The sequence below is a fragment of the Erinaceus europaeus genome, chromosome 8 (genome assembly GCF_950295315.1).
Source record: "Erinaceus europaeus chromosome 8, mEriEur2.1, whole genome shotgun sequence".
Taxonomy (NCBI): Eukaryota; Metazoa; Chordata; class Mammalia; order Eulipotyphla; family Erinaceidae; genus Erinaceus; species Erinaceus europaeus.
Window position 1 is genome coordinate 105,713,248 of NC_080169.1, and position 27,410 is coordinate 105,740,657.

The window sequence follows — 27,410 nt, forward strand, 5'->3', positions numbered from 1 at the left end:
TGTGGTTTCCCCATTTATTTCTGATTTATGTTACACATTCTGCTTTAATTTTGTGTGTTCATAGTTTCCTCTCTTACAAAAGGCATGTTTCCTAATGGCACAACATGGTTCTTTTTCATCACAGTATCTCACCTTTTTTTTTTTTTTTAAAAAAAAAACCTTATTTATTAATTTTAATAATAAAGTTGAGAGTGAGAGAGAGAGAGAGAGAGAGAGAGAAAGAGAGGCAGAGAGAGACCAGAGTAATTCTGTACTGTTGCATAAGGTGGTACTACAAATTGATCCTGGGACCTCTGGGGCCTCAGGCATGCAAGTCTGGGGTCAGTCAGTTATGCTATTGCCCTGGTTCTCTATAGCTAGTCTTGTACATAGTAAGTCTTCATTAACTGTGCATTCATTATTGATTTAATGGTCTTCATTAAATGCTGTCACTCTATTTGAGGATATGGTTGTCATTAGGCTTCGTTGGACCACTCTTTTCTGCCTTTGATATCAGAACATAAACTTAGTGACGTGAAACACTGTTCCAAGAACTACCTTATTTCCAACCCCTCTTTTTTATGCAGTGCACATGTGTGATACTGCTGAGTGGCCTCTCTGGCTCACTTTCTCATTATTTTTTTGAGAGAGACAGACACAAAAGAGCAGAGGCACCTCAGCACGGTTGTACCACCCATGGAGTTTCCCATGGAGTTACCTTTGGCCTTTGGTGCTGTCCATGGTGCTCCTAGTACTTCTCTCTCTCTCTCTCTCTCTCTCTCTCTCTCTCACACACACACACACACACACACACACACACACACACAGGAAAGCATGTGCTCACCTGGCTGAGATGCCCCTCTCCCCACCAAAAAAAAAAAAAAAACAACAGCAACAACAAAATAAAAAAACCCTGCTTGAAGCTCAACAGAAGCCAAGTTTCATGGGAAAGAATCTTGGACAGGGACGCAAGAGACATGAGTCTGCTTCTCTTTCAATAACAATCTGTGTGATCTTAGGCTACACATTCATTGTATGCTACTCTGTCCTCTTTTCTAAACTAGGAATACAGTAGTACCCACTGACTCACAGGCTTGTTTGATCTGATAAGACTATTGTGAAAGGAGTCCTGAACACACCTACAGGTGATCTTCTTATCTATGAAATTACCTGGAGCATAGGTGTGAACTCTCTTTGAACATTTCATTTAAATTCTAGGCATTTGATTTTTTTCTTCTACTAGAAAAAGATTCTAGCTTTACTGCTATTGTGTTGTGTTTCTCCCCCACCCCCCACCCCCCACCCCCTTAATATGAAACGCTGCTCTCAAGGTCTTTCTGAACACTACTTAAATTTGCCTTTTCATGTTGTATTTGTTTTTACAACACTAATTTTCCAAGCTATTAATTTCCTGAAAGAAGGGCTGTGTTTTTTGTTTATGTGTGTGTGTGTGTGGGGGGTGATGGTGGTTTGCAGTCTGTTTTGAGATCCTGTGAGTAGTAGGCTTCTCCAGATTCCGTGAGCTCTGACTTCTACTATACTTTTTCTTTCTGCTAGGTTTATTCTTTGCATAAACCTATTTGTTATGATTTTTACTTGTTATTAATAGTATGTTACAAGGTTGGAATATTACAACATATGGTTCCATACCACAGCCACCACCAATGCTTTTGAAAGACATTCCTGGGGGCTGGATGGTGGTAAAGCACACACATTGCCATACTCAGGACCTGGGTTCAAGCTCTGGGCACCCACCTGCAGTGGGGAGTTTCATGAGCAGTGAGGCAGCGGCACAAGTGTTTCTCTTTCCATTTTCCTCTCTGCTTCCCCCTTCTCTTTCAACTGCTCTCTGTTTCTATAACAAATTTAAAAAAAGGGGAAAAGGAAAGAAAGGAAAAGGCCTCCAGGGGTAATGGTAGATTCCTCATATGGGCGCCAAGACTCAGTGATAACCCTGGTGGCAATTTAAAAATTAAAATAAAGACATGCCTGGTTTCCTTCTATCAGCCCTTGTTTCTAGATGTTGTGAGAAGCCTTGAGTCCTAACCTGTGGAAGCAACACTAAAGTCTGTCTACTTTTTATGTTCGTAGGGCTGTGAATTAATTGACATTAGCATTCTCTGTGGATATATTCACCTACAGAAGTTGGATCTCTCAGTAAATAACATTGAAGGTAGGTACTTGCCATAAGAGTACATCGGTAGGCCACAGAATTAATTCAAAAGTTAAGCTTCGCGGCCTGTAAGGCAATGTTAGACTACAGCTCAGCACGAGTGTGACTGTGGCTCTATTTAACCTATGAATCCCCTGATCTCCATGTTAAAACCAAAAGGTGCCATTGACTGATGTGTAATGCAAAAGACACAAGTCAGCAAACACTCCAGATTGCTCTGTGGTTGGAAGATAGTAACAATGAAGAGCATCAAATGGAATGTTTTTTCCTTTTAAGAGATAGGTCATTACATCTTTATTTAGGCTCAAGTATTTAGTGATTCCTTATTCTTTCCATTATTAGTTGAGTCCACATGGATTGGTCCCTTTTTTTTCTTTTCTTTTCTTTAATTGATTTTTTTTTCCTCTTTAGTTTGTGTTTTCAACTACTCTAATACCTTTTTCTTTACTCAGGTACCAGGGGTTCACACATTTACCACTCCCATCCTCATTCCCTTGTGTTGTCATTGAGGTGAATCTTTCAGTAGTAACTCTGCCATTTTGTTTAGACTTTAATACTTAAGCAGAACCTCTCATCTCCCCTTGCCTGGCATCTAAGAGACACACAAAGATCCCAATATCCCTTTATCCTATTTCCCTCGCCCCCTACCCCCGTTTCCTTTCCCAGAGTCCTTTGCTTTGGTGTAGTCCACCACACCCAGTTCAACTTTCACCTTATGTTTTCCCTTGCTGTTCTTTGTTCTTAAGCTCCACCTATATGTGAGGTCATTTGGTATTGGTCTTTCTCTTTCTGGCTTGTCTCACTCAACACGATGGCTTCGAGTTCTGGCCATACTATTGCAAGGACATGATCCTATTGTTTTTGACAGCTGCATAGCACTCCTTTGTACATGTACCACAACTTTCTTAGCCATTCATCTGTCCATGGGCATCTGGGTTGCTTCCAAGTGCTGCTAAGAACATTAATGTGCAGAAGTCTTTTCAAATATAACCTGCCCTTTTTATCCCTCAAAGGTTTACTATTATTATTTTTTTTTCATGATACAGAGACAGAGGGAGGGAGGACCAGAGTATTACTTGGGTGGGTACAGTGCTGGGGATTCAACTAAAGCCCTTAATGCTTGTAAATCCAGAGCTTTACCACTGTGCTACCTCCCAGGTTTCCAGTCTGTCTACTTATTTTAATTTAATTTTTATTTATAAAAAGGAAACTGACAAAAACCACAGAATAAGAGGGGTACAACTCCACACAATTCCCATCACCATAAATCCATATCCCATCCCCTCCCCTGATAACTGTCCTATTCTTTAACCCTCTGGGAGTATGTACCAGGGACATTATGGGGTGCAGAAGGTGGAAGGTCTGGCTTCTATAATTGCTTCCCCACTGAACATGGGCATTGGCAGGTCGATCCATATTCCCAGCCTGTCTGTCTCTTTCCTAGTGGGAAGTCTGTCTTAATTTTAACTGATTATGGACTTTTCTGGCTCATTTCTGATTCCCACTTCACTGGAACTGCAATAATTAAAACCCATTCTTTTTTTTTTTTTTCTTTCCTCATGCAGCCCTGCTTCATGGCTCCTGAAGCATCCCCCAGCAGGTGGGGACTAGGGGCTTGTGATTGTGCTTAACTGGGTGCACCACCACCTGGCCCCTAAATGTTACTGTTGACTTTTCTTTCTTTTTTTTTCCTTAATTTTCTTTATTATCTCTATTTGTTGGATAGAGATAGCCAGAAATTGAGAGGGGAGTGGGAGATAGGGAGAGACAGACAGACAGCTGTAACACTGCTTCACCACTTGCAAAGCTTTCCCCCAGCAGGTGGGAACCAGGGGCTTGAACCCTGGTCCTTGCACGTTGTAGTGTGTGCACTTAACCAGGTGCGCCACCGCCTGGCCCCATAATCAAAAGACTTTTCTTTAAACAAAAAATAGTTACTAGTGATTAAAAAACTCTTTACAGGATTCTAAGATTACAGGAGTATAGTTCCACACCATATCCAACACCAAAGCCCTGTGCTCCACAACTATAAACACCCTTTCTTATGTAAAAAGAAAAATAGGGGGGAGTCAGGTGGTAGCGCAGCAAGTTAAGCGCATGTGGCGCAAAGTGCAAGGACTGGCATAAGGATTAAGGTTGGAGCCCCTGGCTCCTCACCTGCAGGGTGGGTCACTTCACAAGCGGTAAAGCAGGTCTGCAGGTGTCTATCTTTCTCTCCTGCTCTGTCTTCCCCTCCTCTCTCCATTTCTCTCTGTCCTATCCAACAACGATGACATCAATAACAACAACAATAATAACTACAACAATAAAACAACAGGGGCAACAAAAGGGAATAAATAAATATTAAAAGAAAAAAACTTAAAAAAATTTTTTTAGCCTTGTGGTAGTGAAGACATTGCTTTTAGTTTTGTACCAGTTTATGCAGGATTATAACCATGTGCCCTCCCCTCACACCCAAATAATCAAGTGTTTGAGCGCCAGTTGTGTATGAGGCTCAGGGAACCTTTTTCTTCTGAGAACATCTTTGTTAGTGTCCGGATTTCATCTAGCACCAGCGTCACGTGGGCTGCCTGTTACAGTCAGTCCTGTGCCCCTCGCTGAGTGTTTCTGGTTCTGTAGATCTGGGCTGGCGCTAGGGAATTCCCGTTTTGAATTCATTCTGCCCTGCAAGCAGTGTCTAGGACACACTTTGAGACCAGGGAAGGAGACGTGAGATGCTCCTGCCATCTGGTGGATAGTAGGGTCATTACACTGAGTGGTGTTGGGGGTGAGAATTGGGTTCTTCTCAGCACTCCGGACTGGACCTTGACGTTTGTTTTTCTTGGGCGCTTTGAAAGCAGAGACCTTCTCCACAACATGTGAAATCAATGTGCCATCTTTTTCTCCATAAAAGTGACAGCTGCCTCTTCTGCATCAGGGCAGAACCTACTGTTAGCATTTACCTGGCCACAAGATCCCTCCCCCAACTCCAGCTGGCTAAGGGTGGGAGGAGTAGAAAGTAATAGAGCTAGTGCCACTACTCATACATTGTTTGGGAGCTGAGGGCAGAGCAGACAAATGGGCAAAACTTGTAAAGCAATACAGTTTCTTTTAGACTTCCTCCTACAGGCAGCTTTCCTTGATTTGTTCATTCTTTGCCACAAACTTGTTGGTGTTTCAATATATGGTCTCTGGTTCATGGGAACACAACAAAACAAACAAAAAACTAAAGAAGGTTGTGAGTTAGAGCAGGAAAAAGAAGTAGAAACTGGTAGGGGATCATCTGGCTTCATTGACCCTTGAGAAAGATGTTGAAGGGGAGAGGGGACAGTGTGTACAGGGTCACTTTCCCTGCTCTTTCTACTCCAGGGCAGGGCTGCCACCAGCCTTGCTTCCCACAGGGTTTGATGTGCCTTTGTCACTGGATAGGAAGCACAAGGGCTTTGTTAGTCTTGGCTAGGGAAGGGACCAGAGGCAGGGCCTGAAGCAACAGTGCATCTGCATATCCTGCCCCAGCACTCCCTCCCTCTGACTGCAAAGGTCATAAAATGCATATGGAGGCTGAGGAGACCTTCTGAAGACGGAGGCTGAAGCACATCCCCTGAGGGCTCCACCCTTCCCCTGAAGGGACTATGAAGCTTGGAAGACCTAGAAGCTGGGGCCTTCCAGTGTGAGGCTTGTACTTTTCTTCTTTTCTGTCCTGACTTTCTCCCAGTAAATGCTCATCTTTTTTCTTCCTGAAACAGGACTCATCCATGTAAGAGTCAGTCCAGAGCCCCAGGGGAGGGAACTGTTTGAACCCACTTAGCTGCTCCCTCCCCCGTCAAACAGGGAGGCTCAATCCACCCTCCAGTGACCACCTCTGAGGGACTATAAGACTGTAATGACTGTGGTCTGGAATGAACAGAGAGGGAGACATTACTATTAACTGTTTTCATGTGGAGAAGTGAGTTACTGGTGGATCCAAGACTATAAATCTCTTTCATGTAGTTTCTCCTGACCCTTTCCTCATTCATCCTGCTGCTCAGAAGTGCACTCAAGTGACAGAGAAAGGCAGAACACTAGGACCAGCATTTTATATGTGTTTTGACTGGGAGTGACTATTAGCCCCGTAGTCTTTCCTTAGACTTTGAGGTTCCAAATATTTGCTTGGGATTGAATGCAAAACCCAGACAGAGGTTTGAACCAGTACACACTCAAAGGAACATGCTTGAAATAATTTAAATCACCTCAGAATTCTATAAAGGGTTAACACCAACTAAAACAGAATTAAAGAAATTTCTCTAACTGGGGAATTTTCAACTCTCTGAAAAGACCAAGTTCAAGTATTTGGGACCCAGTTACCAAGAGAATTAGCTAAGGCTTTAGTTTTTTCTTTTAGCAATTTATTTATTTATATATTTTTAGATAGATACAGTGAGGCAGAAAAGCAGAGAGAGAGAGACAGAGACAGAGAGAGAGAGAGACCACAGAATTAAAGCTTTCCTCAGTGTGGTGGGGACTATGCTTGAATTTGCATCAAGCGCATGGCAGAAATAGTGCAACATTGAAATGAGCTATTTCTCTGACCCTTCTGGCAGTTTTTGAAGCATTTGATGGGAAGCAACTCATGGGAGAGTGTGAACTGGGACATGGAGATAGCCTGGGCCTTTTGTTAGCTTGGCTGTCCTGGACGGAGGAGGAAAGGAGAGCTGAGGAGCTACTTACTGGAAGGGTCCTGTGTTGGCATACTTAGTTAAGTGCACATATTACCATGTGCAAGGATCCGCGTTCAAACCTCACCCCCACCCATGCAAAGAGGACACTTTATGAGTGGTGAAGCAGGGATGCAGGTGTCTTTGTCTCTCTAGCTCTCTTTTTTATTTATTATTAGATAGAGATAAAGAAATTGAGAGAGGAGGGAGACAGGTAGAGGAAGAGAGAGCTTCACTATACATGAAGCTTTGCCATTGCACGTGGGGACCAGGGACTTGAACCCTGTAATATGTGTGCTGGGTGTGCCAATGCCTGGCCCCTCTCTTTCTTCCTCCCTATCTCCCCTTCCTTTTCAATTTCTCTCTTTCCTGTCAAGTAAAAATAAAGGAAATAAAGGAAAAAAACAATGGAAAAAAATGGCCACCAGGAGCTGTGGATTCCTAGTGTAGGCACCAAACCCCAGGGATAACCTTGGTGGCAATAAAGAAATAATAACAATTAATTTTTTTAAAAGAGTTACTTGTGGGGAGGGTCCAGTGGTTGTTCACCTGGTTAAGCACACATAGAGAGAAGTGCAAGGACCACCGTAACGATCCCGGTTCCAGTCCAGGGCTCCTCACCTGCAGGGGGGTCGCTTCACAAGCTGTGAAGCAGGTTTGCAGGTGTCTTTCTTTCTCCCTCTCTTTCTTCCCTTCCTCTCTTTATTTCTCTCTGTCCTATCCAACAACAATAACAACAACAAAATGGAAAAGTTAGCTGCCAGGAGCAGTGGATTCGTAGTGCAGGCACAGTGCTCCAGTGATAATCCTGGAGGCAAAAAATAAAGGGGGGGGGGAGTCAAGCGGTAGCGCAGTGGGTTAAGTGCATGTGGCAAGGACCGACATAAGGATCCTGGTTTGAGCCCCCCCCCGCTCCCCACCTGCAGGGGAGGGGTCACTTCACAGGCGGTGAAGCAGGTCTGCAGGTGTCTTATCTTTCTCTCCCCCTCTTTGTCTACCTGTCCTCTCTCCATTTCTCTCTGTCCTATCCAACAATGGCATCAAGAACAACAATAATAACTATAACAATAAAACAACAAGGGCAACAAAAGGGAATATTAAAAAAAAAGATACTGGAGAATATACTACAGTATTGACTCACAGAGAGTTTTCTATTGTGTGTGTGTGTGTGTGTGTGTGTGTGTGTGTAGCAAGCTTCTGTCCTGATTCATTTCACTCATCCACTCATCGGCGATAATGAAAGATGTGTTTGCAACTGCATCACTTCAGTGTTCTGATGTAACACATGCTGCGAACAGTGACATTGTCTGATCTTTCTTGTATCAGCTCACCTAACTCTGTATGTAAATATTTCCCCTACCAGATTTGTCCTGCGTGGGAAATATGCCCTATCTCCTAGAACTTAATGCTTCTCACAATAAGCTTACTACGTTCTTCAATTTCAAGCCACCCAAGAATCTCAGGGTAAGCTGGAACAATATACCGACATCTTATTCGTTTCACTGAGTACACTATTAATAAGTGAAACAGCACTAAAATAGAGAATTCATGGGAAAAAACAATGTGGGTAGATAGCTGTCTTAAATGGAATCAAAAGGATTTGCTTATCACTTATGTTGGAAAAGGGAGCCGCTCTGGCTCTGTCAATAGATAGACTTTTTAAATTTTTCTTTCAGCACTTTTTTGCTTAGACATTGGGCACAGCACTGACAGGATAGCTAACTTGAACAGTGTGCTTGCTTTGGCCTGTCCGCAATCCACATGGGAGCCTAGCCCCCATCTCACTGGAAGATGCTTCAGTGCCTGGCTATCTTTCCTTCTCTTCCTCAATCTTTCTGTCTCTCTCCTTCTATCTGAAGGAGTCACGTGGGATAGGTGAAGCCCAGAAATGACAACATTAAAAAAAGGAAAACTTAACTGTTCAAATGGAAGAACTAACCTTCCTCTCTTTTTTTTTTTTTTCTTTTCTCCTTTAATCTCTAGTTATTATTTGTCTGGGTTATTTTATTTTATTTTATTTTATTTTTATTTTTCTTCTTTTTTCCCTCCAGAGCATTGCTCAGCTCTGGCTTAAGATGTTGCTGGGGACTGAATTGGGTCTGTTGGAGCCTCAGTCACTAAAATCTTTGTGCATAATAGCCAATATGGTACTTGTCAGCCTTATTCGTTTGCTTTTATCATAGCAGAAAATCTTGCTCACCGAAGACTCAAAACAAATTGCCCAGAGACTCAGATTTTGCCCTCCCTATTTGTCTAAACTTTACTTACTATTATTATCTTATTTTAAAAATTTATTAGATAGAAAAAGCCAGAAATTGAGAGGGAAAGGGGAGATAGAGAGGGGGAGATAAGGAGAGACACCTGCAGCCGTATTTCACCACTGGCAAAGCTTCCTTCCTCCCAGCAGATGGGGATGGGGGCTCGAACCCCTGTCCTTGCACATTGTAACATGTGTGCCACCAGCTGGCCCCAACCTTTACTTCTTTAGAAGATGATTTTGAGTCTTCGTTCTTGTTTCTCTGCACTTGCTTTAGCATTTCTGGGGCAGAATTAAACTCTGATAGCCCTGATTGGTGGGGCAATTTGTTATGCTGGATCTCACTTATCTGTGTCCACAGATCCCCTGCAGGTCTTAGGAAAATAAAATGCTGATCTAATCCAGGCTGTGGTCCAGGGTCTGAGACTATGATTTCTGATAGCCTCCCTGGTGGTGTCATGGCCTTTGAACCACACTTAATCAGAGAGTTCTTAGAGCAATGACTCCCCAGTTTTTCTACATATTGGGACTCACTCAATGGCTTAAACTTTAGAACATCTCACATTCAAGTAACCCCCAGTGAGGCCCAGACTTGGGAATCTTCAGAAAATTCCAGCTCTGATGTGCTGATAATTTTGGGAACCATTGTCCTAGAACTTGAGACTTATGTTCTTGTACTGGACTCAAATATTTAATTAAAAAGTTACTTTTTAGGGCTGGGCATCAACTTTTGCTTTCTACTACTGGTGAGTTTCATTTAATTTGCAAACCATAATTGACTTAGATCAAGCTATCCTGCTACAACTTACACAGGCACAAAAATCTGTCTGAAATCAAGAATCTGATACCCCTTCTAATTACTAGTGAGATACCCTTTTTACTTTATCTCCTCTTGTATCATACCACTCTAATTTGAAAATATTTAATTTGTTTTTATTGGACAGAGACAGAAATTGAGAGGGGGGAAGGAGACAGAGAGGGAGAGAGAAGGCAAGATACCTGCAACACTGCTCCATTGGTTGTGAAGCTTGTCCCCTGCAGATAGGGACTAGGGGCTTGAACCTGTTCCTTTACCACTGTAACGTGTACACTCAAACAGGTATTCTACCGCCCGTCCCTGCTCCATTTTTATCTCTAGTGCACCCCCCCTCCCACACACACACACACATTGAAATTCTAGTTATCACCAGGGTGGCTTCTTTGTTGAAAGAAGTCACACAAGGTGTTTATTCTGACTGTGGCTCCCAGCCACTCTAGATTGTCAGGATTTGTCTTTGTAGAGCTATTGATACTTCCCTGTCCAGTCTCCTCCTGGGCTGTCCCATTCTGCCTTGCCCCAAGCCTCAGGGTAATCAGTCATGGGAAAATAAATGCTCCTGGAGTTGTTTTTATTTGCATTCTTACCTCAAACTCCCTCCCCTCAACTGAAAAGATTCTATAAGTTAACAAACCCAAATAAGATACTACAGCTTTTCCTTTTCTTTTTTGTTTTTGTTACCTTTATTTCACAAAATTACATGTCAGCAGGGGCTTAAATCCACACCAGTCCTGCCACCAGAGTTCTGAATCTTCAGTCTCCCCACTGCAATCCACCACAGTTCCCCTAAGGCTGTAGACATGGACCAACTGTCATCTCCACGACTATCTGTCTACATTTATACATAATTGCCCCCCATCTTTTTTTCTGATTCAATCATCTCTTCCTTTCCAAGCTACTCATGACAACATAACTACCTTCATATGTCCCTCTCCTTTTCCTTCTTTCTCTCTGGGTGCTGATGGAGCTGGAGTTCAGAACCCTCTTATCTTCATCCTATCACTTCTCCCCCGCTGTGAGTATGGATCAGGGTTGTTTTTGGGGTGCAGAAGGTAGGAGTTCTGGCTTCTGTAGCTGCTTCTCCACTGAACAACCCCAGCTTGATTCTAACTTTCCTTAGTGGGCCAGAGCTCTGTAGGTGTGAGGGTCCAGGACACATTGGTGAGGTCATCTGCCCAAAGAAGTCAGGATGAAGTCATGGTAGCATCTGTAACTTGGTGTCTGGAAGGTGGCATAACCTACGTTTAGACAAAATGGTTAATGAACAGGAACCAAAAAGTAGGATTAAAGCTGATGAGATTAAGGATTTTAGGGTGTAAGAAAAGTAGGAGATCCTTTTTAGGTATGTTCCTGGGGGCACACAACTATGTAGTTTTGCTTGAGTTTGCTAGCAAGCCTGAAGCTGGATAAGAATATTGTCTAAAGGCTGGGAGTATGGATTGACCTGTCAACACCCATGTTCAGGAAAGGGCGTTCGCAAAATTCTACACTAAGTCAGCCCCGACCATTGTATCTACGACAATGTATTTCTAGTATACTGTTATTAAATGGAGGGAAGAAAAAATGAATGTTCATTTACATCATGCCAAGCTGGCATCTTTTTTTTATTATTAATTTTTATTTATTTATTTAAAAAAGGAGACATTAACAAAGCCATAGGATAAGGGGGTACAACTCCACACAGTTCCCACCACCAGATCTCCATATCCCATCCCCTCCCCTGATAGCTTTCCTATTCTTTATCCCTCTGGGAGTATGGACCCAAGGTCATTGTGGGTTGCAGAAGGTGGAAGGTCTGGCTTCTGTAATTGCTTCCCCACTGAACATGGGCATTGACTGGTCAATCCATACTCCCACCAAGCTGGCTTCTTATTTCAGTCACAGCATACATTTGACCTAATGGCAGTTTGCATATGCATAATATTTGTGCTCTGATTTTTTTTTTTAGTTTAATACTTTTTAGTTTGTAGATATCTGTTTCCCTACATGATTTGCACACTTATAATTCATTGACTTCCTGCAAAATTGTAACTGATTTAACAGGTTATTTATTTATTTATTTATTTATTTATTTATTTATTTAGATAGAAACAGAGAGTATGGAACAGACCATAGCACCAAAACTTCCTTCAGTGCAGTAGGGGCGAATCTTGAAACTGGGTCTTAGGCATAACAAAACAGTACACTATTCAAGTGAGCTATGCCATGAGCTCAAGTTTTCTACTCTTGTCACTTAGCTGTCTCCATTTTTAAATATTTTGTACTTAAAGTCTGTATTATGTAAAATATTTAGCACTTACTGCATTGGTGAGACTGTCTTACTACATTTTGGGGGAGATAGAATCACTGTTTTAAAGGATATGAGAGAATAAAAGTATTACTCTATTTAGATAATTGTCTGATCATTTTCCAGAAAGTGGTTGCAGCATGCTCATTGAACTGTCAGTGCAGTGTTTCAAATACAGTTGGGTTTTTCACCTTTGAGAAATATTTCTGGATTTATCTTTGAGCAGGAGTTAAATAATGAAACCAAATCTCTAAATATTATATTCATTTGGCCTTGTACTTTTGACTAGGAATTACTGATGCTTCTGAAAACGCTTTCCTAAAATAGTTACTTTTGTGAAAGAGTGTTAAAGTTGGAGAGAGAAGGCCTGAGGGATGAATAAGAAACATTTTTATTTCTGGCATTTAAGAGGTGACATGGAATACTCTACTGAGACAGAAGTAGTAGTGACAAAGAAAAGGAAAAAAAGAGTGCATATAAACTAAATGAATACAATTTTCTAAACATTATAGAACCTGAGAGAAATGGTGGTAAACAAGGGTAAAATTGAGGTAAATCCTGCAGGAAGATCAAGAGTGTTTAGCAGAAATGCTGGAAATGGAGAGGATAACTGCAAGAGTCAGAAGCATTTGGTTGAAATGGCCACAAAAAAAAAGGTCTTCTGTGTCCCTCAAAATGACAATGATCCCCATTAGAAAATGATGAAATATGGGGCGAATATTTTAGCTTGGCTTTATTATCAATGATGAATTCTAACCTCAGAAATACATTCCTCCTGAGAAATTAACTATTGTGGGTAGGATGAATGAAAGATACAGAATAACACACTGTTCTCTTTTTCTCATCAGAAAGTGGATTTTTCCTATAACCAGATTTCTGAAATGAGTGACTTATCAGCGTATCAAGCTCTCACTAAACTAATTTTGGACTGTATCCTTTGAATGAATAAAGGGAAAAATCTGGCTTATCAGTACATTAATAAGTGTGTACCAGATGACATGGAATAGTGCCAGGTAAGCAATTTGCTAGAGATGTGTAACTTATTTTATTGGTTAAGAACTGATAGTCACAAAATGAGGAAGGACAGTTTATTACCAGGTAATAAGTGAAAGCTTGCCAAGAGCATCTTAGTTCTGAAAAACCAGCTAAGAAAAGATAGTTATTCACCTAATTAGGGTTATTTTTAACTCTACATTCAGATAAATGTTCTATAATTTTAACTAGTTCTTTAATTCAAATTTATTTAAACATGTACTTTCTTTTACATAACTCAGTAACTAAAAATCCAATTCCGGTCAAGGGGAAAATTAGTGACTATCTGCTTTACCAAAGAATTTGTAAAGCCACACTCAGAGTGAAAGGATGGAAAACCACCATACAAGCAAATGGACCACAAGAAGGGACAGGGGCAGCTATACTTATATCAGACACAAGAGACTCTAAAATAAAATAATAAATATAGGGGTGGACATTACATAATGCTCATAGTATTAGTCACCCAAGAGGGATTAATAATTATTAACATCTATGCACACAGTGATGGGCCATTAGAACATGTCAAACATCTGCTGAGCTACAAAAATTCATTGATAGCAACATAGTAATAGTAGGAGACTTTAATATTCCATTCTCTCAAACAGATAGATCATAGAGGCAGAAAATTCATAAAGACATAAGATAATCAAAGGGAGAGATGGATAGAGTAAACCTATCGGACATCTTCAGAACCCTTCACTCCAAGAAACTGGAGTACACATTTCTTTTTGAGTACACATGGGAGATTCTCTGGGGTAGACCCTATATTAGGCCACAAAGACAGTGTCAGTAAATTCAAGAGCATTGAAATCATCCCAAGCATCTTCTCAGACCACATTTGGAATTAAACTAACATTTAACAACAAACAGAAAGATAGAAAAAGTCCCCAAATTTGGAAACTCAGCAGTATCCTACTTAGCAACTACTGGGTCAAAGATGAGATTATGGAAGAAATTAAAATATTCTTAGAAACAAATGAAAATGAAGACATGAGTTATCAGAATATTTGGCCACACTGAGAGGGAAATTCAGAGCCATATAGGCCTACATTAGGAAAGTTCAAATAAACAACACCTCAAGGAGTTAGAAGAAAAAAAACATGGAAGTCTATAGTAAGCAGGAGTGAAATAATAAAAATTAGGGTGGAAATAAATAACATCAAAAATAAAAGAGCCATACAAAAGATCAATGAAATGAAGCTCTGTTTTTGTGAAAGCGTAAACAACATTGACAAACTCAGCCAGATACACACCCACCCACCCCACCCCCTACACATGAGAAAACTCAAATAAACAGGATTGTAAATAAAAGAGAAGATTCCACAGAAGACACTAGAAATAGAAAGTATCACATGAGGTTTCTATGAAAAACTAAATGCCACCAAGGTAGAGAACCTGGAAGAGATGGAAAGATTCCTAGAAAAATATAACCTTCCAGGAGAAACTAAAAAACATGAATAAACCAATTATAGCCAAAAAGAATGAAACTGTCATTAGAGCCTTCTAAAGAATAAAAGCCCAGACCCAAAGAATTTGTGCTGGCTCCCTTTAAAATTATGAGCTTCGCCAGTGTATTTAAAATACACCTTGAAGGGCTGGGCAGATAGCATAATGGTTATACAAACAGACTTTTATATCTGAGGTAGCAGAGGTCCCAGGTTCGATCCCCAGCACTACAATAAGCCAGAGTCTATCTGTTCTCTGGTATAATTAATTAATTAATTAAAAATAAATAAAGTATGCTTTGACTTGCAACCAACTTTGCAAACATATGTCCATTGAATAAGGTAGGTCCCATGCAAACGGGGTGCCTGCTTAAATGTGAGCATGTTTCAGTGTGGGTTAATTGGGGGGAATCTGTGAGTCTAATGAGCTTGAGTCTCTTTACACCAGGGATCCGTGTTCTTTGGGTACCAAGGTAGCAGCTCCTTCTCTTTCTCAGCAAGTACCTTTATACTCACCTGAGGATTTTTCAGAGCAGAGTGCAGGATGAATTGATTTGCCCCTGGGTGCCTCATTCCAGGATGTGGCCGCAGCCAGCACATGCCATATATGCAGGAAAGCTGAGCTGGGTGGCAAGATAACTCATCTAGATAATACACCTGCTTTGTCATGGACACAACCCAGGTTCAAGTTCAGTACTTGGCACACTGGAGGAGGCTTCAGTGTTGTGCTGTGCTGTCTTTCCCTTTCTCCTACTCTATCTGAAAAGCAAGCAAGCAAACAAAACAAACCAGAACGGTTAAATCTTAGCAAGCTCTGCCTTTTCCATTTGATGTTTTGGATGCCCTTGTCAAAAATTTGTTGACCATAGGTGTGAATGTAGAAACAACTTTATTCTAACTGGACACTATTTAAGAATTGTTCAAAGTCAAGAAAAAAAGACACTTGTCTTTTGTCACTTCTGTTCATCATTGTTTTGTAGGTCTTAGCCAACACCATAGAACAAAGGAGAATTAAAAGCATAAAGATTGGGTTTGGTGGTGGTACACCTGGCTGAAAACACCTTTCATTATGTACAAGTACCCTGGTTTGAAAACTCCTCCCTACCTACAGGGGGGAAGCTTCACAAATAGTGAAACAGGTCTGTAGGTGTCTCTTTTTCTCTCTCCCTTTTAATCACCCTTCCACTCTCAACTTTCTGTGTTCTAACCAAGAGAGAAAGAAAGAAATAGAGGAGGAAAGAAAGGAGGAAAGAAAGAGTGAGAGGAAGAAAGAAAAGGAAGAAAGAGGAAAAAAATGTCTACCAGAAGTGGTGGATTCTTTGTGTAGGCAATGAGGCCCTGTGATAATCCTGGAGGCAATAAGTTTTTTTTTTTCTTAAATCATAGAAATTGATAAGAAAAAAGGCTTTATTTGCAAATGATATCCTTGTTTGTGGATAATATAAAAAAACTGCAATAAACCACTAGGAATGATGAATTTCAAGAGTTTAGCAAGGTCATTGGGAATGACTTCAGTAACCAGAAATCAACTGAGTTTGCTTACACCATATGCAAAAAATTAAAAAATATCAATTTTAAAAAGATTATTTCTAAGAACTGTAGGAATGACTCTTATTGCTTAAGCTGAATAAGACCTATAAGGGGAACATGTCATCTTATTGAAAGGTATTAAATACCCAACTAAAGAGAAACAAGTCTAATGTCCTTGGATAAGTTGTGAGAAGATGTGTAAAATGAGGTATACAGAAAATCAACCAGGTCAGGCCTGAAAACCCGAAAAGGGACACCAACTTCATTTGTATTCAGAGAAATACAACTCATAACACATGCACCAGACTGCCACGTTTAAGAGATCTAAAAAGACCAACTGTCTTGCTCTTGCACGTGGTTAAAAATGAAGCAAACCATTCTGGAGAACAAATTTAAACTGCTTGGTAAATTTGAAGTTCCAATTTCCTTATGACTTAGCACTTCCCATTTCTACACGCATACCAGTATTGGAACATTCATAGCAGCGTTGTCTGGAATAAGGAAACACTGAAATAGCCCAGGTGCTTCTGTAGAAGAGTGAGATAAATGACACTATGGTGAACTCACAAGTCGTGTATCAAACAGCAGCACAAAATTATTAAAATACATATCTTTGCAGCAATAAGAATATGTCTCAGCATGGTATGATTTCGGTATAACGTTATAGAGAAAAGAAAAAATTCAGACAGTTGAGCATAGCAGTTATCTGAGGGGGTGAACACCAGAGAGGAACAGGGTTGGTGCTCTGAGATAAGTGACTGCTAATGTTTTTCTCTATGGTTGGGGACAGAGCTGGCGATGGTATGGTGGTTTCAGGAATATTCACGATAATTTTAAGCAGAACAAAAGACTTCTTAGAGCATCTGCTGGCCCCTACCGATCACAGTTTCTCATGGAATTTACATTTCTAACAAGTTTCAGGTGATGTGTGATGGCCACATTGTGAGATCCCCAGTTCTAATCTCTCTCTCTCTCATATTTTACAAACTATGCTTACCCAATCTGATGTCATTCCATTTGGCCATTTTGTAATATTTTGTAATTTTTTTTTTCCTCCTCCAGGGTTATTGCTGGGCTCGGTGCCTGCACCATGAATCCACCGCTCCTGGAGGCCATTTCCCCCCCCTTTTGTTGTCCTTGTTGTAGCTTCGTTGTGGTTATTATTATTGCCCTTGTTGACGCAATTCGTTGTTGGATAGGACAGAGAGAAATGGAGAGAGGAGGGGAAGACAGAGAGGGGGAGAGAAAGATAGACACCTGCAGACCTGTTTCACCGCCTGTGAAGCGACTCCCATGCAGGTGAGGAGCCGGGGGCTCGAACCGGGATCCTTACGCCGGTCCCTGCGCTTTGCGCCACATGCGCTTAACCCACTGCACCACCGCCCAACCCCCTATTTTGTAATTTTTTTTAAAGATTTTATTTTTTTATGAGAAAGGAGGAGAGAGAAAGAACCAGACATCACTATATGCTACCTGGGATTGAACTCAGGACCTTATGCTTGAGAGTCTAATGCTTTATCCACTGAGCCAGTGACCACATATTTTGTAATTTTTTAAATGCTTTTGAACCTCTTTGGACTGTCCTTAGAAGGCATTTGTGACCTTTCTATTTGAGGAAAAACTGTACTCTTTCATTAAGAATAAACTTAAAGGTATGATTGTCAATAGCAGAAACAATTATTCAAAGTAGAAACGTCAGCTTATCAGGCTAACTGCTCTGACTGTGATTGTTGTAGATTATATCATCTCTCCAGAATGAATTAACTCTCAGCTATCAACATTTTTAGTTTATTATCCTCTCTCATCTTCCAAATGTGACCAAGGATTGATAGTCATCCTAAGTCACACGTTGATTCACTTTGCCAAGAATTAGGAAATTTATGTAGTTGTAAGAAAGGAGGTAGTTTATCTTTTTAACCTATAAGCAGTGACTGGTTGTTGGAATTTGTTTTATGATAAGAGTCGTGAAATTAAAAAGAAAAGCAATTCATAAAATTTTAAAACCCAGAGATCATTTAATGCTAGCCATTATCTCATCGACAAGAAGCTTGGGATACAAGAAGCCCAACTGATTTACTTAAGATTTTTTGGAGTTAGAAAAACAATTTTTGGTGAGTAACTGGAGTGAGAAAACTCCTAATTCTATTGTTTCCCTTCTGTTGCAACTAATTGAGCAATTACTACTTTTATCACATAGCCACTTAAAGTCCATGTGTGTCTCATTTCTTAGATTCACTCCCATCAGGAAAACATTTTTCACTGGTGAGGTGAGATAGATCTTTCAGGATTGGTTTTGATTAAAGCCATCATTGTGGTTCTCTCTACTAAGAGAATTGTGATGGATTCCCTACTTATTTCTCAGTAACTGTTTTCTCTACAGCCATACCATATTTTGTGATAGTAGACAAATGAATAAGAGCCAATGCTGAACTAGTGAATAATTCATGTCAAGCGCTGTGAACTGCTGACAGTATCACCAAAATGTAAGAATATACTGTCGGGCTTTTCCCTGCAAAGCTATGCTTGTGTGCTACAGAGTTCCCTCAATTCAGCTTCCACAAGCATCCAATGTAGCAGTGTGAGAAACTTGTCCTTAGAGCTGGAACCAATACTGATGACTGAGTTCTTTGAGTTTCTTTCTCCTGCTAGTGGCCTTTTAAAGTAAAAAGAATGGGTTATTGACTTATCAGGTTATATTTATTGATTTTACTTTCAATATTTAATTTATTAAGTGTAAACATTTAAAAAATCATGTATGAACAATTATCTTATTAATACAAAAGTATGCTTTTCCACATTTCTTTCTCTCTCTTAGCCCCCTTCCAAACCATTTTCTTAGGGAAAGAGGAGGCTAGCAGTTTATAATACAGTTGAGCACAGTTCCTCATCTCCTCATGATAAGTGTCTACAATACACTCTCACCTCCAAGATGGATTCTTTCCCATCATCACGTGGAGGAATAGCTTATTCGTTTATTGTCTCCAGGGTTATTGTTGACACGCATGCCTAAATGAGTCCACCACTCCTGGCACACTTTAAGAAATATATTTGTTTTTAGATAGAGGGTGTGAGACAGAGGGGAGATACCACAGTGCCACTCCACTGCTTGCGAGATCTCTTGGTAGGCGCTCGCATGTGGTGGTCGGGGACTCAAACCTGGGTCTTTGGGCATGGCAAAGTGTGTGCTATGCCAGATGAACTGTCTCCCAGATCTGTCAGATTATATTTCTTATGGGCGAGTCCCAAGTCCTACAGAAAAATAACAGGAACAAGGACAAGCATTGTTTTGAGAAGGTTCTTAAAATAAGAAATGGGCAGGTTGGGGAGATTGAGGCCTTCCTGAAAACAGATTGTGAATTCAGCACTGGGAATAGACCTGTCTGAGGAGTTGGCCTTATTGCTGGTGTACCACTGTAGGAAGCATTCTTCTGTCAAGAACCCAGTTCATTTTTTTGAGTCTGAAATTCCTAGAAATTTTGAGGAGACACCAAGAGATGTTCTGCTCACTCTTATCCTTCTGCCCCAGTGCTCTGACAAACCCATGGCTATGGTTGCTTGGAATTCTTGCAATGTTACTTTCATAGACCATGACTTGATGTACTGGCCAAAGGAGAGAGTTAACTGGAGCTATGGAGGGAACTGTGATTAACCTCTAGTGTCTTAGAAAATGCCTTTAGGGGGGAGTCGGGCTGTAGCGCAGCGGGTTAAGCGCAGGTGGCGCAAAGCACAAGGACCGGCATAAGGATCCCGGTTTGAACCCCGGCTCCCCACCTGCAGGGGAGTCGTTTCACAGGCGGTGAAGCAGGTCTGCAGGTGTCTATCTTTCTCTCCTCCTCTCTGTCTTCCCTTCCTCTCTCCATTTCTCTCTGTCCTATCCAACAACGACAACAACAATAATGACTACAACAATAAAACAACAAGGGCAACAAAAGGGAATAAATAAATAATAAAAAAATAAATATTTAAAAAAAAAAGAAAAAGAAAATGCCTTTAGGGGGGAGTCGGGCTGTAGCGCAGTGGGTTAAGCGCAGGTGGCGCAAAGCACAAGGACCGGCATAAGGATCCCAGTTCGAACCCCGGCTCCCCACCTGCAGGTGAAGCAGGTCTGCAGGTGTCTATCTTTCTCTCCTCCTCTCTGTCTTCCCCTCCTCTCTCCATTTCTCTCTGTCCTATCCAACAATGACGACAATAACAATAATAACTACAACAATAAAACAACAAGGGCAAGAAAAAGGGAATAAATAAATAAAATATTAAAAAAAAGAAATTCTAGAAAATGCCTTTAACAGAATAGACAAGCTTTCTTTTTCAATTCCTATCATTTCAGGTAGCTTTAGGATTCCTGTTTTTGTTTTAGTTTTTCTGACCCATGCTCACTTCTCATGGGAAAGTTTCCCAATTCAACGACCCACAGATATCTGTTTTACTCTGAGCCATAATTCAGAGTGTTTTCTCTATGGATGCCAGAGGTATTATAAAATGAATATTCCTTGTGATAGGATTTAAGGACTTTTGTACTCTGGGCTAAACTGAAAGACATGATCATTTGAAGTTTTCCTTGCCAGAGATTGTGAATAGTTTTTTTTTAAATCTATATTTATTTTTTATTATTTTTTAAGTGGGGGTTAGTAGTTTACAGTATAATTTTTAACACGTAGGCACAATCTCTCATTGCCCCTAGATTGGTGTCTAGGAGACACAAATAGGACCCCAATGTTCCTTTATCTTGCCCCTGTCCCTCCTTCCCCAGAGTCCTTTGCTTTGGTGCAATAAACCACCCCCCTGTCCAACTTTGAGCTTATGTCTTCCCTTATTGTTCTTAGTGCATAAGTTCTTTCTCTAAGTGAGGTCATTTGGTATTGGCCTTTCTCTTTTTGACTTGTCTCATTCAACATGATGCCTTCAAATTCTGAACCAAAATATTGCAAAGGAATCATTTATAACATCTTCATAGTACTCCTTTGTATGTGTGTACCACAACTTCCTTAGCCATTTATCTGTATTATAGACGAGTGAGAATTTAATTTCATATTTTGTAGACAATTCATCTGAGATTATTATTTATTTTCTAAATCTCCCTCCTGATTTCACTTTTGGTCTTTCTGGTCAAACTGGTGTTACCCCCATTTTTTAATTAATTTTTTTATTTATAAAAAGGAAACATTGACAAAACCATAGGATAAGAGGGGTACAACTCCACACAATTCCCATCACCAGAACTATGTATCCCGTCCCTTCCCCTGATAGCTTTCTTATTCTTTAAGCCTCTGGGAGTATGGACCCAAGTTCATTGTGGGATGCAGAAGGTGGATGGTCTGGCTTCTGTAATTGCTTCCCTGCTGAATATGGATGTTGACAGGTTGATCCATACTCCCAGCCTGTCTTTCTCTTTCCCTAGTGGGGAAGGGCTCTGGGGATGTGGAGCTCCAGGACACATTGGTGGGGTTGTCTGTCCAGGGAAGTCTGGTTGACATCATGCTAGCATCTGGAACCTGGTGGTTGAAAATAGAGTTAACATATAAAGCCAAACAAATTGTTGACCTAAAGGCTGGAATAGTGGAGATGAAGAGTTGGGGGGCCCTCCATTTTGTAGATAGCTAGTAGTCATATTCTAGTTATATTCCAAAGGGCCTGTGGCTATACTAGTTTTTTTTTTTTTGCCTGAGCCTGAAATCTGATATGCAGGTGGATCCTAATTATTGTCTGGGGAGGTGATGTCACGGCTGGCAGAAGGACCGGAAAGCTGGATCAGGGAAGAGAGTAGCTTCCAAATATGGGAAAGAGGTATAAATATTGCTGACTGTAAACACCATTGATTTGATGTGATCTGGGGCCCATATTCACCTTAGGGGCCTATGCGACCTCTGTATCCCTCTAGATCTGAGCTCACATTCTGTGATCATAAGTAGGAACGTTCCCAGCTGCCCCAATATCAGGGCCCATCTTCCTCAGGTGTAGCATAGAGTATATTGTCCATCCTCCCTTTGGAGGATGGAACTTCCTCTACCATTGTTGATCCAAGTTGAGGGCAAAGTCCTATGGGGGCCCACAAAGGAGTCTATTGTGTTGTTCCTGATAGGAATGACCAGTAACAATGGAGAGAGGGATTTATTTGAGGTCTAGGTTCATCATGTCTGTTTGGGAAACTCAGGACTCCCGAACAGGGCCCCAGCTGATGGAGTTAACCCCCATTTTACAGTGAAAAGTATGATCAATAGGAGGTCACATATAATAAACAGTAGGATTGAGATACATACAAATGACTGAGGCAAAATACATGGTTTTTTTGAGAAAGTCACTTTTGCTTTAGAAATTTCATGACTTCTCTCATCAATGGAAAGGAAAATCTTTGAGAAAGAAGTGGGTTTAGAATGAATACCAGAATGTAGACTTGCTGTTACATATCTATTATTTCCCCTGTGAAAGTTAATCTTCAGTGGTGCTAGGATTAGTTTCTACATGAAAAAAAAAATTTCAGGGCTAAGTGTTCATCTTACATTGAGCATACATAGTTACTTTTTAATGCTGTTTTCTGATTTTTCTAAAGTTGATTTAACACTGGCTCTTGTTACTTTACAATATTTCTGATGACATTGTCCTTAAACATAGTCATTGTATATAGGCAACCAGATCAAAGAAATCACTGGATTAGAACAATGCAACAATCTAACTCACCTTAGTTTGGCCCAAAACAAGATCACAGAAATTAATGGCTTGTACACGTTACCGATCAAAATACTTTGTCTGGTAAGTCTAATAAAAATGTTAATGTTTATGAAAAAAAATAACCTTCTAGTAAATGTATATGTTATAATTACATAAGAATTTTCAGTTTCATATATATATTTGTTAACATGAAGGTGGGGGAAGAGAAGGGAAAAGAGAGATTGACAGATCCAGAGCATCACTCTGGTACATGCAATACCAGGAATCAATCTTGGAACCTCAGCTTTTTTTTTTTTTCTTTTATTGCTGGGGCTCAGTGCCTGCACTACGAATCCATTGCTCCTGGAGGCCATTTTCTCCATTCTGTTGCCCTTGTTGTTAATGTTATTATTAGGTAGGACAGAGAGAAATCGACAAAGGAGGAGGAGACAAAGAAGGGGAGAGAAAGATAGACACCTGAAGGCCTGCTTCACCACTTGTGAAGTGACCCCCACTCCCTGCAGATGGGGATCTGGGGCTTGAACCAGGATCATTACAGGGGCCAGTCCTTGCGCTTCACACTATGTGCACTTAACACGGTATGCTATCACCTGGCCCCCTGAACCTCTTCCTTTTTGGTAGAACACTAATAATCACTTTCTCACCTACTAGGCTGCCTAATTTCTTTTTTGAAATCTTTAGTTTTTTTCTCTCTTTCCATAGTTGGTGTGTGTATTCAGTATTTTACGTTGAAGAAAATGATCATCGAACACATTCAAATTCAAATTTTTAAATTTTTAGATACTGAAATGATGGTGCACCCAGTTAAGCGTACATATTACCAAATGCAAGGACCCGAGTTTGAGCCCCCACTCCCCACCTACAGGACACTGAAGCAGGTCTGCAGGTGTCTAGGTGTCTAGCTTTCTTTCTGTCTCCTGTCCTCTCTCAATTTTTCTGTCCTAAAAAAAAAAAAAGGCCTCCTAAAGAAGTGGATTCACAGTGTGGCAGACACCAAACCCCAGCAAAAACCCTGGTGGCAAAAATAAATAAATGAAAATTTATTTTTATTTCTGAAAGAAAAGCATACTTTATTTACTTATTTATTTATTTCCTTTTTGTTGCCCCCTTTTTTAAATAGTCGTTTTAGCTATTGTTGTTGATGTCATTGTTGGATAGGACAGAGAGAAATGGAGAGAGGAGGAGAAGACAGAGAGAAAGATAAGACACCTGCAGACTTGCTTCACTGCCTGTGAAGCAAACCCCCTGCAGGTGGGGAGCCAGGGCTGGAAATGGGATCCTTACACTGGTCCTTGCGCTTTGCTCCACACGCTTAACCCACTGAGCTACTGCTTGACTCCCAGAAAAGCATACTTTTAACAGTAGTCAAACTGTATTTTCTGTTGTACTGATAAAAGGATACTGAAGATGGCTGGAAGTGTAGCTCACGTGGGTAGGAGACTGCTTTGTATAACCCAGGTTTAATTCTGATCTCCACAGCACTGAAGGACGCTTCATTGCTGTAATCTCTCTCTCTCTCTCTCTCTGCTTCTCTGTCTGTAAAACTAACACTGATGCATACTTAAATATATATTTATTGCTGTTAACACGTTCATCAGTGCTTTCAAATGTGCCAGAAGATATTACGTGGGCACTAAATGTTGGCAATCCTTTTATACTATAATATCCTAGGCTCCCATTCTAGAAAATAATATACTGTGATGAGAATAAATGAGCAATTCCAATCAGTTAACTTTTATTCCCCTGTAGAAAATGTTCTTTCTGTGTACGGCCATAGCACCCTGAACACGCCCAATCTTGTCTGGTCTCGGAAGCTAAGCAGGGTCGGGCTTGGTTAGTACTTGGATGGGTGAAAACATTCTTTCTAAGCTCAGGAATATAGTATGTGTCTATAATTCAGTGGAAATACAGATGATTTACAAAAATATCAACAGGATTATAGTTGCATCAAAGATATATAGAGCATTTTAAAATGATAATATAGCTACATTTTAGTCTGGAGACTGATAGAAATATAGTTTATGGGTTTCCAGCATTACTTTCTTTTTCCTTTTCTCTTGTCTTCTAATTTTAACCCTTTGATATTTGTGCTCTTATTGTCTCTGTCACAAGATGAACAGAGAGGACTGTAAGCCAAAAAACTGGTAGCTTATTAATTTCCTATGTGAAATATCCCAGAGGGGTGTGTTGAACTGTTGTTTGAAATGATACATTATCTGTGTAAGCAAATATAAACATATAAATATACATATAAATAACATATAAATATACTATTTCTGTCTTATTTAACCCTAAGTGAAGTTATGTATCAATTTTTCTTTGCTTAAATTTGGAACTTGAAGCCTCTGATCCCCCCTTTTTTAACATCATTTAAAAATTATTTTAAAAATTATCCTTATCCTATGAGAAGGAGTATGTAAAACTAATACAAGTTAAAGACACTTTTTAAAAATTGATTTATTAATGATCAGCAAGACCATATGATAAGAAGGGTACAACAGCACACTCCCACCACCAGAGTTCTATATCCCATCTCCTCTATAGGAAGCTTTTCTGTTCTTTATCCCTCTGGGATCATGGACCCAGGATCATTATGGAGTGCAGAAGACGGAAGGTCTGGCTTCTATAATTGATTCTCCACTGGGCATGGGCATTGGCAGGTTGATTCATGCTCCTAGTCTGTTTCTATCTTTCCCTAGTAGGGCTGAGGTCTAGGGAGGTGAGGTTCCAGGGCGCATCAGTGAGATCATCTGTCCAGTGAAGTGAGGTTGGTGTCATGGTAGCATTTACAACTGGGTGGCTGAAAAAGCATTATATATATATATCAGAACAAATCATTTAATAATTAGGAATCTAAAGGTAAGACTATAGCTAATGAGATTTGGAGTCTCCATATTGGAAAAAGCTAGTAGGTCTATTTTAGGTATATTCCAAGGGGCCCATGACTTTAAAAATTTTTGCCCAATCCCAACAGCTAACGTGCAGGTGGGTCAAAGGCACTGTCTGGAGAGATGCTGTCAGAGTTGGAAATAGGACTAGAAAGCTAGATCAGAGATTAGAGTAGCTCCCAACTATGGGAAAATTACACAAATACTGTTAATTATAAATCCCATCAATTTGATCTGGGGCCCATACTTAGCACAGGAGCCTGTGCAACCTCCACATCACTAGTTCTGAGCTCACATTCTGCGGTCATAGCTAGGAACATTCTAGGCTGCACTCATTGTAGGTAGGACCCGTCCTCTTCGAGTGACAGAGTATGCCGACCCAACCTCCCTTTGGGGAATAGGGCAGTCACCACCAATGTTGACCCACATTGAGGGCAAGGTCCTGTAGAGGCCCACAAGAGGGTCCACTATGCTGTTCCTGATGGAGACACCAGAGACTGGGGAGAGAGGGTTCTATTAGAGGTCGAGGCCCATCATGTCTACGGGGAGTCCCAGGATTCCCCGACTAGGGCCCTGGATGACGGGGTGGCCTGGTAGTGGCCAAAAGGGCCATCATTAAAGTGTGCCAGTCTTGTGCCCCTATCCAGTAAAGACACTTTTGACTAAAGTCATTGAGAATATTTTCAGTGATTTTGGCAGCAAAAGTTTAACATTTGCCAGTATCTAAGTTCATGCTGTTATGTGCATAGAACTTTAGAGCTCATAAATGTGTTCACAGGGCTTTTTGCTAGGGCCACCCCTTTATCATCAAATGGAAAAACCAAGGTAAAGAAAAATGACTTGCATGGTCTGGGAGGTGGAGCATTGGATAAAGCACTGGATTCTCAACCATGAGGTCCTGAGTTCAATCCCTGGCAGCACATGTACCAGAATGGTGTCTCTCTCCTCCTATCTTTCTTATGAATAAATAAACACATTCTTAACAACAAAAAAAAAAAAAGAAAAGAAAAATGACTTGTTTAAAGTCACTCAGTAGGTTAACAGCAATTTGGGAGCCAGAATCAGTTTGTAAAGACATTTGTCAAGGTCTGCTAGCTCTTATATATATATATACCTTTTTGTTGCCCTTGTTGCTTTTTTATTGTTGTTGTAGTTATTATTGTTGTTGTTATTGATGTTGTCACTGTTAGATAGGACAGAGAAAAATGGAGAGAGGAGAGGGAGACAGAGTGGGGGAGAGAAAGATAGACACCCGCAGACCTGTTTGACCGCCTGTGAAGCGACTCCCCTGCAGGTGCCAGCTCTCTTTAACAGACCCTTCATTCTTGCCGTGAACTATTCAGGTTAAGGTAAAGTACTGGTTCTTTGTACTGAGTATGGAAATGAGACATGGAAAGGTTTAATCATTTCCTGTGGTTTCATGTTTTCTATCCACCAAGACATGCTAGCAAAGCATAAATGAAAATGGGTTTGATGAGTTAGACTTTATGAAGTTAGAAATTATGACATGATAATTTGTACGACTGTTAGCTGTAAGTACTATTCATTGTGTGGCTTGTTAGAACCTTATCATTTACATACTTTTTCTTTTAGCCTCCAGTCACTGGGGCTTGGTTCTGGCACTACGAATCCACTGCTTCTGGTGGCCATTTTTTTCTTT

General features: G+C 40.6%; 1 protein-coding gene across 6 annotated transcripts in view; it reads left to right on the forward strand.

Moving 5' to 3' along the window:
• The window catches only part of LRGUK (leucine rich repeats and guanylate kinase domain containing), a 149,500-nt gene that overhangs the window by 12,858 nt on the left and 109,232 nt on the right, over positions 1 to 27,410 (forward strand). For 4 of the 6 annotated variants that reach the window (XM_060196599.1, XM_060196598.1, XM_060196594.1 and 1 more), the window contains exons 3-6: positions 2,071 to 2,152; positions 8,189 to 8,289; positions 13,035 to 13,116; positions 22,819 to 22,943. In XM_060196599.1, coding sequence (XP_060052582.1) covers positions 2,071 to 2,152; positions 8,189 to 8,289; positions 13,035 to 13,116; positions 22,819 to 22,943 — 390 coding nt within the window. The remainder of the gene's footprint in view (positions 1 to 2,070; positions 2,153 to 8,188; positions 8,290 to 13,034; positions 13,117 to 22,818; positions 22,944 to 27,410) is intronic. The other 2 variants (XM_060196597.1, XM_060196596.1) reach the window with 2 other exon arrangements.